This window comes from Helianthus annuus, chromosome 12 (genome assembly GCF_002127325.2).
Source record: "Helianthus annuus cultivar XRQ/B chromosome 12, HanXRQr2.0-SUNRISE, whole genome shotgun sequence".
In the NCBI taxonomy this organism is placed as follows: Eukaryota; Viridiplantae; Streptophyta; class Magnoliopsida; order Asterales; family Asteraceae; genus Helianthus; species Helianthus annuus.
Window position 1 is genome coordinate 44242360 of NC_035444.2, and position 19226 is coordinate 44261585.

The 19226-nt window shown below is 33.8% G+C and overlaps 1 protein-coding gene across 1 annotated transcript; it reads right to left on the reverse strand.

Moving 5' to 3' along the window:
* Nucleotides 1–15709: 15709 nt before the first annotated feature.
* On the reverse strand, nucleotides 15710–17672 carry LOC110894813 (galactinol synthase 2). The gene is made up of 2 exons (XM_022142039.2): nucleotides 17249–17672; nucleotides 15710–16609 (listed from the first exon to the last, which is right to left on the reverse strand). The coding sequence occupies exons 1-2, from the start codon at nucleotides 17555–17557 to the stop codon at nucleotides 15929–15931; spliced, it is 990 nt and encodes a 329-aa protein (XP_021997731.1). The 5' UTR covers nucleotides 17558–17672; the 3' UTR covers nucleotides 15710–15928.
* Between the last annotated feature and the right edge of the window lie 1554 nt (nucleotides 17673–19226).

The window sequence follows — 19226 nt, forward strand, 5'->3', positions numbered from 1 at the left end:
ACATGATTTCATTGTGTTTATGCTATGTATGTCCATTGTGTGCATACTTAGTACATCACTTTACAATACATTTCATGCTACGTATGCCCATTGTGTGCATACTTAGTACATTGTTTTACATTGCATTTCCGTTGCATATGCTCATCCAGCATATGAACATAATATACTACATTTTGAACCGTTGTAACCATTTGACTATGTGAACCGTCTTAACCCTTTGATTTTATGAACCATTTGTAACCAATGAACCGTGTGAACTAGTTATATCTGTTGACATGATTTACATTTGACTATACATAAACATTTCTACAATTGTTAAACATTACATCTTGATGGTTTGGTTTGAGTAAGTGATCTAAGTAACAAGGCATGTGTAATATGATACAAGCATGGTGGATACGCCGCTGGTACTTCCTATATATAAGTGTTTGTATGGTATTACATATCGTGGCGTTACTTGAATCATTTCAATTTGAGACATATAACATTCTATACAAATAACACACTTTTCACAAGACATTGATTTACAAACAACATATCTTATACAAACTCAGTTTACATGGTTATTCATTTAACCATACATTATTCTCTTATTTATACATATCATTTGATCTTACCGTTTTTCAAATGATTTACAAGACAAAGCAAAATACAAGGTTCATGACTAAACATTTTCTCAAACACAAGTCATGAATTCCGTTTTCACAAAACCAATGTATCTCATAGGCATTTTTATGCTGACGTACCTATTTTCACATGTGTTTTCAGGAGATGATGCATAGGACTTATCAAGACATACTTAGGCGGACCTGTGCCTTAGTGACTTAAAACGAGACTAGAACTAGTTAATTTATGTTATGTATTCTTTGGTTCTTGTTTAAAGCAATGTAAACTTTCATGTTTGATTAATAAAACGAAACTTCATTTACCATGGATTTGAAACAACTGATTCTGTTACAACACTCCCCGACGTTTCCGCCACGTTTTGTATGTTCCACGTGGTCGGGGTGTGACACTTACGGACCGCAAAGGCTTCAGCTTACGGTCCGTAAGCCTGTCGCTGGCAGCAGATTTTGGACAGCTGCCTGTTCAGCCTGTTCCACCGCCTTATATGGATGGTTTTCGAAAATCAGGGGCATTGTAACTGGTTTTTAGCTTCATAGGGACACCTGGGAGGATCTCATGACCTTGGTAGACTTGTTTGGCATCATCCTAAAGATTTGGAGTCACTATATAAGGTGAGCAAAGTTGCAACATTTGATCATTTATTTGCAACTCACTTGAGGCAGTGTTCTGGAACTTCTCTGGACTTCAATAAGCTTCTCTTAGGTCCCTAATCATACTTAGTAGTCTTGTAAGTGTCCTTAATCCTTTTCAATTCAGTTTAGCTTAGTTAATTAGCTAAAAGTCAAACCGTCGTAATTAAGGTTTGACTTCGAGGTTTAGCTATAATTATCTGGTCAAATCTCGAATTAAAAATACTTATGAGTGGGTAATTATGTGGGTAATAAACCCTTAAAAGGTTATTCTCAGATTCCCACTCTAACCATTTCAATTGTCGGGTCAAAGCTAATTACAAAAAGTCAACAGAAAGCTTTAACTCAAATTAATGCATAATTAGCAATGTAGGATCCATATAACCTATTTTATCATTAATATAACGTGGTAATTAATATAAGAACATGTCTAAAGATGTTCACCCCGACAATTTTCAGTTTAGGCTCGGTTTGGAACCGAAAGTCGCATAGTTTGACTTATGATTTGACTTTCAGTTCTGACCCGTCTAAGCCAAGTTTAGGATTGCCTTAGAGATTCTTTTGGACCTATTTACATGTTAGTATAACCCTCTGTGATTATACAACTTGGTTCATTAGACATCTAATTCATATGCATGTTTTCGTTAATTGCTTAAATGTTGACTATTATGCCCTTTCCACCTTAAACTATGATTTTTAAAAATACAAAAGAGTAGGCACCTTAGTTACTTATTTATAAACTTGTACCTAAAATTTGACCTCAGTTTGAGGTCTAGATTTAGAGTTATGCTCATTAGCGTAATTAGAAGCCTTCTTAGTAAATAAATGGCATAATTAGCATATAGCCTATCTAAACCCAAATTTTAATATCAAACTTTTTACCTACTGATATAAAATAATATTTTGGGATTTTTGAAGATTTTTGAAGATTTTTATTTATTTTTAGGCTGAGCATAACTTAGAGTTCTAAGCTTAATTAGGTTATTGTCGGTTTTGCCCGTTTGGGCTATAAAATGAGTTTTATAAATCCTTTTGACCTCAAACCTTTTTCTACTGATTTGTTATGTTAAATAAATTATTTTGAGCCTTCTGGAATATTAAAAAATATCAGCTTTCTATACAAAACCCGGAATTGGCTCCAAATCGCCTTTTTAGCATTTTAACGACATAGTATGTATCAAAACTAGTTTATATATATAAGGTTTGATACCTACTAATATATCTAGTAAATTTTTATATTATAACAGTAAACAAAGGTTTTAAACTCAGATTTTCAGTTTTAACCTTTTAGGCTTATGTGAAATTACCAAAATGCCCCTACAGTGCATAATATGGTTACAATTAATAAATCTCACATATATATAATACCCTACTGTTATAACTTATTAAATTAAGTATATTTACTAAATAAATCAGACCTGTAACTCAGATTACAAATTAAACTCTTTTATACCCTTTAAAATGACCAAAATGCCCTTATGAGGCATAGTTTGGGTTTAAAATTATTTTGGGCATAATAGAAGATATCTTACTGATGTCACAGCATATTTAAGGCATATTAACTTAGGAAACTTGTATATGATTCATATGGTTACTCGTTACGCACTTTTCGCGTTCGGATCGGCTTATGTAACTAGTTTGCACATATTAGCCGAAACGGGTCAAACCATATCATTTTGGTCTCAAAATCCAGAATATGTCTAAGTTACCCATATTAAACAAGCATGCAAGCTTGTCTGGTCAACACCGCATCCTAAACCGGTCTTCGCCTTCATGTGTATGAACCGTATTTCTTTAAAACTAGCCGGTCTAAGCTTAGGCTTAAATAAAGACCCGTTAAGATTCTAATAGGTTATTATAAACCTTCGTTCCAGAATAGGAGATCTAGTATAAGCTATTTGCACTTGCTTATTGTGACTATACTTGCTCAGGTAAATACTTTTAACTTATTTTCCCTATACGGGCTTGGGGTACAGTATATAAAATACCGCTTGGTCGGGCATTGAATCTTTAATCAAATGTAGAGTAAATCATTGAAATGACCCGTTAAAAAATTGTTTTGTTTGCTTAAAGCCTTTGGGGGTTAATGACCATGTCCCGGATATCCTTGGCATCATTTTACGAAATGGCCACGACCTAAGCATACGGGTGTAGGCGTACACCCGTTAGTGCATAAATAAATATTAAGGTATAACCGCCGGTTTTGGGTTTAACCGCTGCGGGACTATACCATGTGGTGTGTCTATTGATCTTTAACCCGGTGTCAACCCGGGCTACTGGACGCATAAGAAACATGTAAATCTTTTACAAGTTTATATTCAAATAATTATCCCAAGTTATAAAAATCTTTTTATGCCTTGTGCATCTAAATAAATTTTAAACCTTTTCAAAATGAGTCAGTTAAATTGTATTTACCAGTGTAAACTGACGTATTTTCCCAAAAAGGTTAAGTGCAGGTACTACGCGTAATAGGCTGGCCTCTCCTTAGCAACGTTTAGAGTCTCGCAAGCTTGGATGCAAATAAATATGTTGAACAAGTTTCCTTTTTCTTTTGATGCGCCTGTGGATCTATTTCAACTGTTTGCGATATTTAATATTACAATATTTATTCGGTTGAAATAAATCTATCTTTTGCTTACGTTGTGCATTTAAATATTGTGTTTTTTGACTATGACGATATCAACAACGTCACGATACCCCCACTGGGCCCACCGGTGACACGTGGAAAATAGGGGTGTGACAGCATGTAATAATGATGTGACAGTATGCAATATGTGATGCACATGTAAGTATAAGATAGTAATCAGAAAGTAGTTAAGTATAATCCAGCACAGTCATTAAGCACGAATCAAGATTAATTAATTGTACGGATACCTGGATTTTACACGGTTGTCACAGTAACTATGTTATTCTGAAGTATAATATAAATTTTTGATTTTAACTGATGTATTCTCATGTGTATTTGAAAAGTTGAACTTATTTTGATTAGTAGTTGGAATACTGTTTTTAAGTTTTTGTTTGGAATAGACACAAGTCACTATCCTGTTTTTCTATACAATTTATTCAGCTGATGATCCTCAATGTCTATTTGTGATACTTAATCGGAAAAGTAGGTTTTAAGTTTTAATTATATGATTTGCTGAAAAAAATATATATATTTCGATATGATAAGAACTTACATGTATTCTCACCTTTTCGATATTGTCTATTGTTATTTTGATATATATTAGTTGTATCATCTTTTATTTACATGTATTGCATATCTTAATGGATTGTATTCATTTGTTTCTTAATGTTATTGATTTTGATTCTATATGATTGATACTGTTACAGTTTTACGTGAGAATGATTTATGGATTTCCGTGTTACCTTGAAGACAGTAAAAGGAAATGTTTGGTTAGTAATTTTATCCGATCTTAGTTTAACACTTAATTTTTATTTTTTGGTATGATATTTAGCAATAAAAGTGTTTCTTTTATTTATGCTTAGATTTTGCCAAAACAGTATCAAAATTGGATTCAACGGTTTAATTATCCAACTGGAAATACAAACATCCGGACCACAACTGGAAATGTTTTTAAAGTCAGGATCTATCCTCTAATAAATGGCAGATATTATTTCTATAATGGTTGGTGTCAGTTGGTAGACAGTTTGAAAATACCTTCAGATTCATGGTTGATATTTCATTATGAAGAAGCATTAGAAAGTTTCAGAATATTGTATTTTTATCAAGACATTGCTCTTGCTCCTTGTGAAGAATTTTACTACAAACCATCTGGTAACGAAGATTATGTGGTATGTAACTTCGAATATTGTTCATCATGTAATTTTTTTGGAGATACAGTTGTTTGATTGTTGTTTTTTATTTGTTTACTTAATTTTCTGATATATTTTTACTAATGTACTATATAATGTGTTTTATTCTGATTGTAGAGTATTAATCGTTCTTTTGTTCATCACAAGATGTTAAACACTATTCCTTCATATTCGGTTCTTATTAAAGGATCTGAAAACCAGAACTGGTCTGTAGGGATGGAAGACATCAACAATGAACTTTACATAACTACCGGATGGAAGGAGATAAAGAATGAGTTGTCATTAACTGCTGATCATCTCATTGTCTTTGAGATGATAGATCTTCAGAATTTTCATATCACGGTTTTCAATTGTGCTACCTGTGATTTAGTGCTTCCACCAGAGGTTTGTGCTGTTGTTAAAGAAAAGGTGATAGAAGAGATTGTCTTGAGTTCAGATACTGAAGCTGTACAGGACATCGTTAATGTCAATGAAGGTGGTATGGTTGTTGTGAATGAAGATAATCAGATCATACCTATTTCTTTCCGTGTGGACGGTCATTTTGTAAGTTTGTGATGATGAGTTTACTAATATATAATACTTTAGTCAGATTTTAAAGATGTGTTAATTGTTTGTTTATTGAATTGTTCGTTGTTTGTTACAGCGCCTTTTTAAAAAACAGGCTGAAGATCTTAGACTGAATCGTAAGATGGGTTTGAAGATTGTGGACGTGGCAGGTGATGTTTGGAATGTTCAAGCTGCTATAGGTTCCTCCCGAGGTCCACCAAGATATTATCTGCAAGGAATGAGAAAGTTTGTGAGAGATAAAGGCATTGCTCCAGGTCAAGCATTTACACTTAACTTTGTGAAAGGTAAAAAGCTTTTTATGTTCGAATGAATGTTCATGGGTTAAAGAAGGCAAATGCAGAAGGATACATTGAACCAAGTTTTTGGGTTGTAGTTCTTTGCTTTTTGAAACTGATACTAGACTTGTTTGTTTAGTTTTGAAGTTGTGATTCTAAAAGTATATATGTACATGTAAATTATTAGGTCCATGTCTAACGGAAACAATGCGGAGATGTAAGCTAAAGACAGTATACTCAGTTTGACTTTTGGTCAACATCTCATTTAGTATTGGAGGTTTGAATAACTCAAACAGTGGTTTTAACATCTGTTTGACTTTAGGTCAACAGTTCATGGAAACCCATGTTAGGTTGAACAATGTTTTGAAGAGGAAAACAGTCCTAAAATATAAGAAGACAGTGGATCTGGTTGAACATTTGTTTCAGTTTTGGTCAACAACTGTTTGACTTTTGGTCAACATTTGTTTTCTCGATCAGATTGGGTGTTAAAGTATAGTTCTTTAAGTCATTGTTTTGTTTTCTTGAATTCTATGTAATTTTGTTAAGAAATACAAGAACAAACATTTTTACAAAATCCCAAATCACCCGATCATGTAAGTGCATTGAAGTAAAATTGGAAATGATGTTATTAATGTGGTCCTGTTGTCCTTTTGTTTGACCTCTAATATGGGTTTATGATCTAATCCGGTGATGGTGATGTGAAAACATTGTTGTTGAATCCAATGAGATGCTTGATGTAATGAGGTCGTATTAATAACAAGTACTAATTGATATAACTAAGTTTTCCGAGCCCGGGAAGCAATCCCGGGTAAAAACCTAGTTTTATATGATAAAAGAAAGCCAAAAGCGACACTTGTCATACATTAGAGTCATCTACTTTTTTTCTTTTTCCAGCCTCTTAATTATAGGCACTTATTTTTTTTTAATTAAAAATAGTTATTATATTATATAACATTATATTAATCAACATGTGTAACACACGGGATTGTAATCTAGTGCATAATATATAAACGACGAATTCTCATACATTAGACACATATAAGGCTATTTGTAATGGTACAACATCCCTCGCCATCTCAACTCAAAAGTGCGTGGAACAACACCCCAGGGCGTGAGTGGGGCACTCCGCAGAAGGGGCTTCTCCATGAGTGTGACCACGAGCATGGACGTGAAGGATATTGGGGGTTAGACACCATTTTTTGTCCAATGACAAGCACACGCTTCACACTTATTTTTTTCTTCATTTTAATCTCTATGTGAAACTATAAACACTTGTCATACCTCGACCCGCAGCGGATTAAATGACCGAGGCATGAATGATTGCTCACATCTTATGAAAATATATTTAAATGTTTAAATATTATTCATATCCAAATTAAGCAATGTCACAATACCACATAACAATCAATTTGTTCAAACAAATCATAACATAGTAAATAAGCCGTTTTATTCTCTAAGGCAATCGTCCCTACGTGCCATCATTCACCTCTTCAAACACGTTCACCTGTATCATGTGTAAAAGTAGTTTTTGAGTCAAAATAAGTTAGTGAGTAATCTGAATGTTTAAATAAATATGTTTTTGTTTATTTGTCTTAACAAGAAATTATTAACATGTTATTCAACAATAATTAAGTGGTAGCCAACAATTAAATAATCCATAACTAACAATCAACATGAAGATGTAAAACTAATGTAAGTGTAATGAATAATGTGAACATGAGACGCAAGCCCACCGAGCGAATCTAAATGTATTGGTGATACTAGACTACAACCCATGACCGTGGAGAATCTAGGCAGCCGATGGATCCATATGAATACTGGTTAGCAATACTGATTAACAACAATGGCTAGCATAACAAACAATGAACAATTCACAACAACCACATAATTACACTTTGAATTTGCATGTACTTGAATAATGAAACTTGAATTAATATAAATGCACATGATACACTCCAAAATAAGTAAATGGTAAAAATGGGAATTAAGAAAGATCTACTCACGAGTTGTGTTTTGTGATTCTTTGAAATAAGTGCACGATGAACGAGATAACTTCAAGTGACCAAAACTACCCTAGAACATAAATACCACACACTGAATATACAAAACACAACTAAAAATATTGATTAAATTATTATTTTAGTTTTGATTATTCGCAAGGCACGTCTTGTGTCGCAAGGTACGTCTTGTGTCACTATGGTTTCCTAGATCTAAAGCAATAATGGTTTAAAGATCAGCGGTTTCGTATATGTAACACGGTTTCATCTATGTAACAGTATTTTTCTTTGTAAAAGATTATGTAACCATATTTACGAGTTTAAATCACTGATTTGATTCGGTTTTAATGTGGCCAACGAAATAGGAGTTTTGTTGTCCGATTCGGCAGATTTAGTAGAGGATTTGGCGTGTAAAAGTTGTCTAGATGCAGGATTTTTTTTTTCTTTTGGTAAAGGGTTACCCCGGTAAATCGAAACATGGAAACTAGATTTCGCATTTTTGGGCGAAGATTTGATGAATCAATGAGATCCTATGTGGTGTCGGTTCAAAGCAACTTGGGATCCAAGTTTGACAACTAATGTGCGAGGAAGAAGGGAAACACTCCAGGCTTCGAGCACATAATATTAACACTCAAGGATTCAATGGGTGTTTGTTTACTTTGGGTTTTAGTAGAATGCTAATTTGCTATTGGGCCCAAGTTGTTGAACCATCATATCAAGAAAATTTTAGAAAAAATAAGGGGATGTAACTTGTTGGGCTTGGGCCGATGCTTGGTTGGTTAACTAATTACCCCAAAATCTATCAACGAAATATATTGTTATCTTTTAGTTGAGGGGACATAACCAACTCATACTTGGTCCTATATAACACATTCCATCATATCCTTTAATTAACTAGAACCGAAGCTAACTATTTTCATTTGCAAGATGCTTTAGAGATATGAGATTGACAAGATTCAGTGAGTATAGGGTTAGATCAAATAGAAAGTGAGTTTTACATGCGAAATGTACAAAACTCCGTTGATCATACTAATCCAATGCTTAAGATTAAATCGATAACGAGAATATAAATTGCGTCAAGTTAAATCTAGTTTCACAAGTATTTTTATTAATCCCAAGTAACTTAATTTTAGTTACTTTTTTATAAATATACCACACATTTAAAAAGTTTATAATCCTTAAATATAGTATTCTTATACTTTAAAAAGTACTTTTTTTATCAACAACAACAACAACAACCATACCCAGTATAATCCCACCTATAGCGAAGCTATTGACAGGGTCTGGGGAGGGTAGGATGTAAGCAAGTCTTACCTCTATCCCAGGGATAGAGAGGCTGCTTCCAGTGGGACCCCCGGCTCTAAAAACCATAACCAAGATATAAGCTTCTAGGTAAATATATAAGCACACACTACTAAAAGAAGGGGAGAACCAAGACATAATCTTCTCTGACATCATATAAGCACACACTACTAAAAAAGGAAGAATAAAAATAATCAAAATAAACACTTTTTTTATCAATCTCTATGTATTGTTGAATACAACAGTTCATCTATATTAGCTACAGGGGTGCATCTAAATTAACATAGAATGAATGAATTATACAATTATAATGGTGCGTCCATCCCATTATTCGTAAACTAGATATAACTAGTTCTATATATGTCCGGTGAACATGTATATTAATAGTATAATGACATAATGAATTCTTCATACCTCACCTAATTTGGCACTTCACCATTACACCACTAAAAATTGCCGATAGGAGAATGTATTAACATCCAAAATATATATTTAAAAATTCACAAACAATAAGGCTAGAGGGTGTGGTTTAAAGCCCTATAGGCTTTATTACGCCACATAGGCGACACATAAGCATGGGGCTTTATCGCTAACTTACACGGTGTGGAATAAAGCCCATTATAAAGCCCCTTTTAACTATATTAAAAAAAATAAAAATAAGATAAATAAAAAATTCTTATTGGTTAATGAAGGTGGGTCCCATTGATTTCGTCCTCTCACGCCCGCTATTCCTTTGGCGGAGCCAAGCATAGTGCCCCCATGGACGGAGGCAGGGTGGTGTAGGGCGCCATAAGACGCTAAAGTTGATAAGGTGACGGGGAGCGCCGAAGCCACACCCACCGGCCTAGTAGTATAAACACTAAAGGGATCGAAAAGTATTATGTGTTACCATACAAGATAATAGAACTCAAGTACAGTTAAACGCTTTAGTCCTTGTGTTGCATGTCGTATCCGTAACAGATGAGACTTTTACTTTTTTTTTTTTTTTTTTTTTTTGAGTTAACTATCTTTTAGTCCATGTGATTTTTATCATTTTGTCAGTTTAGTCCAAAGGTTTGAAACATTGTCATTTTAGTCTAAATAGTTTCAAGTGTTGCCATTTTAGTCCACTAGGTTAACTCCGTCCATTTTTTGTTAGTTAGAAGGGTAATTCGATCATTTTATATGGTCGAATTGCCCTTCTAGTTAACAGAATTACATATAAAATGACCGAAATAACATTCTAGTTAACATAATAAAGGGATAGAGTTAACCCAGTGGACTAAAATGGCAACATTTGAACTATTTGGACTAAAATGGCAACGTTTCAAACCTTTAGACTAAACTCATAAAATTGCTCAAATGGCATTTAACTTTTTTTTTAGTAAAACAAATACCCCTTAAAATAATTTCTTTTACAGGTTACATGCACTATTGGAATGAGATCAAAAAAACTCAGCCACTAAAGTAAAAAAAAATATACATTTGTAATGATACCATTATCAATACAAACTAGAAGTCTAGAGAAATAATACTCTTACGTTGTTTAAACCGTAATAAAATTAAATGAATGCATAAGATTGGCAAGTCTCGAAAAACCATAAGGTAGCGTTTGGTATGAAGGAATGGAAGGTGGAATGGAATGGATCATTCTGATGGAATGAAAATAAACATGTTTGGTTATCATTGGTAATGGAATGGAGCATTCCAAGGGAATGTAACTCCTTCCAAATATAACAATTTCCATTCCTTGGTATGTAGGTGTTTTTTTTCCATTCCTTCAAGGAATGGAAAGAAATATGTTGTTATTATTATTATTATTATTATTATTATTATTATTATTATTATACTTTTATTTGTATTTATATTTATTAATATTCATACTAATATTAATATATATGAAAAATCTATTATTAATTTTTTTATCATTAATATATTATTATTATTATTATTATTATTATTATTATTATTATTATTATTATTATTATTATTATTATTATTGAGTCAATTATATTTTTGTCGCTTTAATACAGTTGTGTTTACTTCATCTTTTTTTTTATCAAATTGTACAAAGTAATGATTCATTCTATTCATATATGAGTAATCAAACATCACAATGGAATGGAATGATCCATTTCATTCCGTTGTCCATTCCATTACCTCGTCCATTCCATTCTCTCATCTGTTCCATTACCCCATACCAAACAGACCCTAAGAGTGAACGGGGTGCCCTTGGGGTGGCGTGCGGTGAGTGAGTTCCCCGCTCGGGAACACCGTCGCCGACCTCTCGGGGAGGCTAAGCGAGGACAGGTCTGCGGCATTGATTCACCGCACAACTTTTCAAACTTTTTGATTTTTTTGAATGTTTGGCAACGGCTATTCCTTAAAAAAATAAAAAGTAAAAATCCAATTTTCACCTATAAATACCCCATTAAATCTAATTTTTTACCACACAAATTTTCAATCTTATTTCTCTAAAATTCTTTCAAATACAACACAAAGCAAACCGAGCAATGGAGAACCAACCCCGCGAAGCCAAGAAAAAGTCCGTCGGCTCTAACACTAAGGGACGCGGCTCGCAACCGTCTCGTGGTTATTTCCAAGATTTGTTATCAATGGATCCTCAAGCCCCCGCCTTCGACCCGTTTGGTTTTTGTTCCCCACAAGTTCCATCTCCACGAGAAAATGTTGAACGTCCTCTACCTATTTACGAGGACGAGGAGAAACTACGCGCACGATCGAGATATGAAAACATTCCTCAAGCCGCACGACGATACTCTGCCGGAAATGTTGCCGTTCATCCTCGCCCGAAAGCGCAAGATCGCTAACAAGTACGGGTGGCCGTGCAATTTCTAAAATTTTTATGTAGTATTGCGATGTAATTTTTATTTTATTAAATGAAATGTAATTTTTTATTCTATGTAAATTATGTTTTACTTTTTATAAAAATATTTTCTTAATTAAAAAAATAAAAAAACACGTCCCCCAAGAGAGGAGTGCCGCCATCAAATTGAGGGTGTGGTAGGAGTTAAGTGGGGAGTTGACGTGGCGCGTGTTGATTGGTTGTGGGTAAGAGAGGTCACCCCCACTTAGAGGAGTGCCCCTTACACCCTAATAAAATCAAATAAGTGTTTGAAGAACTTACTAAGTCAACTTTTATACTATATATAGCATAACTAGTTTTTGCCTCGTCCTCGTTGCGGGGCATTAAACCGAATATTTCTTTATCATAACATGTACGTTAGTGTTTCGGTTACTTGTACATACTACTCATAACACTATCTTAAAAAAAAATCAATCGACTCAACCAATTAAAACAAAACACTACCATACGTTTGCTAAAAAAAACTAACACGATGGAAAAACTACCGCTTTGCATGAATAAAAACTATATCGAGCCAATGAATTAAACAAACACTACCATAGTTTTGTAAAAAAAAACATTAAAACGAATTTTATATTTGGGGCAAAATCATAATTTGACAGAGAAAAAAAAACAATGGAAAAACTATAAATTGGAGCTGAGGGCAAAATCGTAATTTGGCTAGGAGAAGAAAAAAAACAAAACCAATGACAAAACTTTAAATTTAAACGGGGCAAAAATAATAATTTAACTGGACCAATTGATAATTGTCAGGCAGCTGCCTTTTAAGCATGTAAAATAACTACTTCTATTTAAACATAATGATTTTTAAAGTAATAAAATAGTTACTATATATGTATATAAGTCATTAATAGGGGTGTTTAAAAAAATCCGGATCCGAAATCGAATCCGAAATATCCGAAAATTCGGATATCTGAAAACCGGATAATACGAATTTTTGGATTCGGATTCGGATATGAATTTCAAAAATTTCGGATAATCCGATTATCTGATATCCGAAAACTAATTATTTTTTATAAATATATATAGTATATGAGCATTATATTTAGTTTGAAGTATTGTAAAAATTAGTAAAAAAGTAGTAAATAATTATATTTGTGTGAATTCATGATAGTTTTTAGTTTTAAATGTTGGAAACTTAAAAAATCGAATATAAGTTTAGTTTTAATCTATACACGAAGCGGATTTTTTGATTTTTTTTACAAATTCGGATATCCGAATCCGTATCCAAAATTTCGGATATCTAAAAATCGGATATCCGAAATTTCAGATACGGATTCGGATATCAATATTCATTATCCGAAATTTTCGAATATACGGTTTTCGGATATCCAAAAACCGGATAATCTGATGTTGAACACCCCTAGTCATTAAGCCATCTAGAACCAACTATCACCTACAAATGATTTCAGTCCAGCTAGTTGATGCATTAGAAATGATGGGGAAGGACTCAGGTTTGACCCTTAATCTCACCCGAGTTTTCTACTACAGTGCATTTACTCCAGAGGGTCGGCTCTTGTGGAGGGTGCAACTCCTGTCATGTGGCAGGAGGCTGGAAATTTTCTCGAGGACAGCGTAATGCCCCTCACGACCAGGCGTGGGCCCGTTTAAAACAACATAGTCCTGGTAATAAGTGGTGGCGGGCCTGCGTCTTGCGGGTCTGAATTAGTCGTCTGTTGTGAACAAAAATACAGTGAATTACAAATTTTGCTTTTTATCTTGATACTCAATTTCAGATGGTGTTTTTAGTATTTAAAATTGATGTGTTTTTTACTTGATATTTTAAAATCTTACACGCTTTGTTCTTTGTTCTTTGGTATTAATCATATTATTTTTTTTTTTGGTTAAATCAGATCATACAACGGTACTTTAGTCTTTTTACTATAAAAATGTTTAAATAAATAAAACAATAATTAACCTAATATATGTAATAGTCTACCCCCCCCCCTCTACATCTTTCTCTCCACCGTCGTAAACGGCCTACCATCTGCCACTATCCACCACCACAACCATCTACACCAGCTGTCACCTCTAAACCAAAAACACCTTTAACATTAAAGGGAGCAATATTTTAATTTAATTGGCTTTGCCAATTACACACAAATAGCTAGTGTAATACCTAAATCCTATTAGATAATCTTGATGTTTCTATCAATCACAGTTTTCTTTATTTTTTGATGTAGAAACATTGAAACAAAACAAAAACAGGCATACCCCTCTTAAGTCATAGTAGTTTAATCACTACTTTCTTGACTTAAACAAAAGCAGACATGGGCCTCTCTTCAGTGATAGTACTTGTTTTTTTTAATGGCGAACAAATCAATCCTAAACACTTTTGGAGCACCCACTTGACAAACGGAGTACTCCGAGAGTAACCCGAGTCGTCCACCACCAATTCTGAGAAAAACCCGATAACCCACCCACCCGTAGGCACGACGGTAAATTACCGGTAAAACCCGTTTGGCTCAAGGATCGAACCCGGGTTTCCTGGGTCTCCTATCCCGCCATTGTCTCACTCCTTTTTTTGCACCAAATGAGAATTGAACTTGAGTATTCAAAGAATAACTCAAGTATCTATAAAGTGAGTTATCCCATATTAATTTTTTAATAGCCACTTTCTTAACCTAAAAACGTAGATGGATTTTCCATTTTTTAAAGGTGCCTATGATATCTAAGCATATTAATCAGTCTTGTAAAAATCGCAATTAGGCGACGATTAGTCGGCGATTAATCGCTAGTCGGTCAGTAACTGAGTAATTTTTCGTTAATCAGTCCATTAATCGCTAGTCAGGCCTAGTTGGTCAGCCAAAAATCGGCGATTTCAGCCAGATTCCGGTAAAAACATGTATATTCCGGCCAAATCCTTTAAATTCCGGCCAGTTTTCAACCAAACAATGTGAATTCCAACAATTAATCTTGTATACTTCAAATATAAGTTGAGTAAGAGTTAAAACCTAGCTACTTAAAATATTTACCTATAAAAATATGAATATGCATTTGTTTAGCATAAGGCTAGAACTTTAATCCTTTGAGAAATAATACAATTAATTGCACTTTGATACCACTAGGCTACAAGCCCTTTGGTAGTGTAAAACATAGATGGGGAAGAGAGAAAACCTAATCTCTTCCGGCAAAAACCTTATACTTTAGTAGTGAGAAAGGAGAAGAGATAACGAAGTAAAGAAACAGGATTGGTGAGAAGATGAAGTGAACGAAAGACACTAGTGCTGAATGAGTTTCTCCGATGCCATAGTCTAATAAACTTAACTTTTCTTCTACAACAAAGTTGGAGGTTATCCATTTACAAACTATTTAAATGCACAAAGTTATACAAATTCAATAAAGAATAAAAATTTAAATAAGTTACTTACATTTTCTATCATATGATGTCAAAAACAGTCTATATGATGTCAATAATAGTCTATGTAGTTTATTAAAAAGGTAAAATAATCACTTTACACAATTTCAAAGGTACCTTTTTACACAGTTTTGGAAATTAAAATAAAATAACTGAAACATACAGCTTAGAAGAAACGACAATAATTAACGCAAAAAAAAAAAAATAGTAATAATAATAATAATAATAATAATAATAATAATAATAATAATAATAATAATAATAAACCATAGAAATATACAAATAAGAATTTTCCATTAAATATATGCTAGATATCACAATAACCATCTAGTTACATCCAGACACCAAAACCAAAGATTACTTTACAAAAAATATAACACAAACACCAACCCAATATAACTTTAACTACTCGATTTTTTCTCGAGATGAATATATAGATCGAAAACCATAAAAATAACAAATATATATAAAACTAGTAAACACAATAACAGTCTCTAAGCTGCCGACGGGGCGGAGACACAACGACTACCACTCCTAGTTACCGCCAGCGTCGGCTCATCCACCGCGGTCAACTGCGTACCCATCGACTGTCCACAACTCTTCCAATAATCCAAGGTCTCATCATTATAAATCTCCCACCACATATTCACCAGCATCTTAATATCTTCCCTATCCATATTCACATCTTTCCCGGTATACCTCCACGGCTTCGACCCGTCGGCACAGTAATGCACCACCTTCACCTTCTTAACATCCACATTCTCCGGGTGCCGCCACAACATCGCCAATATTAAATTGTATTCTGTTGGAATAGGCTTGTAAACATCCTTAAAGAACATGTTTAAGAAATCTTGCTCTGCGAATAGTGTCGGCTGGGTGATTTTAACCGACGAAAGAAGGTTGTTGTAGGTGGAGAGATTGGGCTCGAACACGAACATTCCGGCGTTGAAGTATAAGGAGGGTTTTGGGCCCAACTGGTTATCCGGCCAGTGGACTTTTTCGGGTGCTTGTTGACAGTACCCGATTTGGTACTGTGGACTGTTTCTCCAGTTTCGCTCGCAGAAACAGTCCATGACGGCGTAGAAGTGGCCGTCGGGTAAGTCGAACAGATGGTCTATGTTGTCGAAAACTTGTATGTCCCCATCCAAGTATATCATCTTGCTGTACTCCACAAACTGTAAATATATAACATTAAGTTATTAATCGCGTAACTGATAGTCATGTAAATGAATTGAACGTTCATGAATCGTTCTGTAGAAGGTTCACTAACGTTCCTTTCATTTAAAAAAAATCTACTTAATAACAATTAATTTTTGTTCATTGATTTTTTTCTTTTTGAAGTGCAAGATCATGTTTAAACTTAAAAAAAAAAAGATGCCTCTGGCTAGTAACTAGAGACAAACAATGGATCGATTACACAATGAACATGAATAAATATCTAGTTTGTTCACTTATGCCCTTTTATATATATTCATCCGCGTATGTTTGTATTTGTAAGTGATTATTTAATATTAATTTAAATTGGTTTGACGTTAGTATTTTAAACCCTTTGTTAGATATGTTTGTTTAATTTTGAAATATTTGATGTAGTGATTATGGTATTTTAGACTTTAATTTGACTATTTACATTTAAGTAACTTGTCCGTTTACGTGAGCTTTATAATATTAACAAATGAACATGTAACCCTCATTTTCTAAATAAACAAGCAGAAAAAGAAAACCTACTCATTTTAGTGATCGTGTTCGTTCGTTTCTTCAATTTAAAATAAACAAACAAACACGAACAAGCTGTCTAAATAAACAGAAATGACTACCTTCCAAATACGGAGCTTGGAGTAATTAATAACATAATAGGCCATGGCGAACTTAGTCTGGTTTTCGGGCGGGTACAAGGGTTCAATCTCCCGGATGATGCACCCTTGAGAGATCAATTTTCGACGGTGATCCATAGGAACATCGGGCAGAATTGCAACTACAAGCGGGTAGACCGACTTGACCTTGCGAAGACCCTTGGCAAGAGCAACCACACCCTTCCAGTAGTCACCATCTCCTGCCAAGAAGGTGACGTAGGCACGGGTCTTGGCCTTCCCATTGGTGACGTTACTATCAACGGTTGGCGCCATGGTTGTTGCAGGCGGTGATGTATGAAGATTGAAGAGTGAGATTGTGTGTTTGTGTTTGTGGTTTGTAGAGAAGTTGAGTGTTTTTGTATGGTTTGTTGGTGGTTGTGGACTTGGGGAGGTGTAGGGTTTATATAGGAATGGGTGGTCAAAAAATTCAACAATGAAACCGACTAATAAAAAAGATATATGTTATTATTATAATGTTTTCAGAATTGTATTCGGAGTTTACATTTCTATTATTTATCTTTTGTTACTATTATCATTATTAATAATGTTGTTATGATTGTCATTTGTAAAAAAAAAATTGAAAAAAAAAACTAAGTAATCTCGTTCGTTGCGGCAGTCAGTATTGGTTTTGTTCATTATGGTCGCTATAGTAATCGAAAAACAAAGCCTAATAAATTTAAGTCGTAATATGCCTAGAAAAATATTGACATTTGTTTTACATTGTTCCAAAGCAATAGATCGGTACCAACACTCGTTTAGATTAAATGTGCGATAGGCGGTTGCGTTTAATCTTTTTTTCTTGACATTGCGATAAAAAAATTTTATTTGAAAAAGAGTTGTATTGAAAATAAAAGTACAATGACGAACCGAGTCAGTACAATAATATTTACAATGCTTTTATTACATAAAAGTTGTATAATGTAACTCAAAAAATTAAGACATGTTTTACATCAATCGAAAATCATAACGAATACCAGTACCGATTCCAATAACACGGATACCAATACCAATGTGGTTGGTCAGTGACGACTCAGTTCTTCACCATATCACCATTTCAAACTACGTTTTAAATAGAATTTATATCGGAATGTAAAGAAATGAAAATTAACGCAACCGCATATTTAGGAATAAAAACAAAACTGTAGGGTTAAAAACATATATTATTTATAGTATAATCTGTGTAATAAAACTTATAAAAAAGTGAAAGTAAAGTGAAAGTTACCGTTCACGCAAATTAGTAAATGTTATAAACTATAGGATTAAAAACAAATATTATTAATAGGGAATTTGGCCCGTAATAATCTCATCTAGACCTTATTGGCCATTAATAATCCCACCTCGGAATATTCCCCCCACCAGTCCCACCTTTCACCTACTTTTCCTACAATGGTCCCCTGTTAAAAAAACTTAACGGAGTTAAGCTTTTTTCCAAATTACAAACAGATTTTTTAGGGCTTTTGATCAGAACGATGATATGAGTCCATTGATGTAAAACTTACTTCGAAATGGTGCTCCAAGTGACTTGATTTTGGTTAATTGGAAATTTAAACACCCGAATTGAAGCGCCGTTTTCATCGTTGGGAGCACCGTTTCGAGGCAAGTTTTACATTAATGGACTCGTATCGTCGTTCTAATCAAAAGCCCTAAAAAATATGTTTGTAATTTGGAAAAAAAGCTTAACTCCGTTAAGTTTTTTTAACGGGGGACCATTGTAGGAAAAATAGGTGAAAGGTGGTACTGATGGGGGGAATATTCTGAGGTGGGATTATTAATGGCCAATAAGGTCTAGATGGGATTATTACAGACCAATTCCCCTTATTAATATAAGGTGTGTAATGAAAACTGAAAATAAAGAAAGAAAAAAAAACTTCACGTAAGTTGATAATTGTTATATGAATAAATTAAAAAAAAATCGTCCAATGTTGACACTAGATTGCAAAGT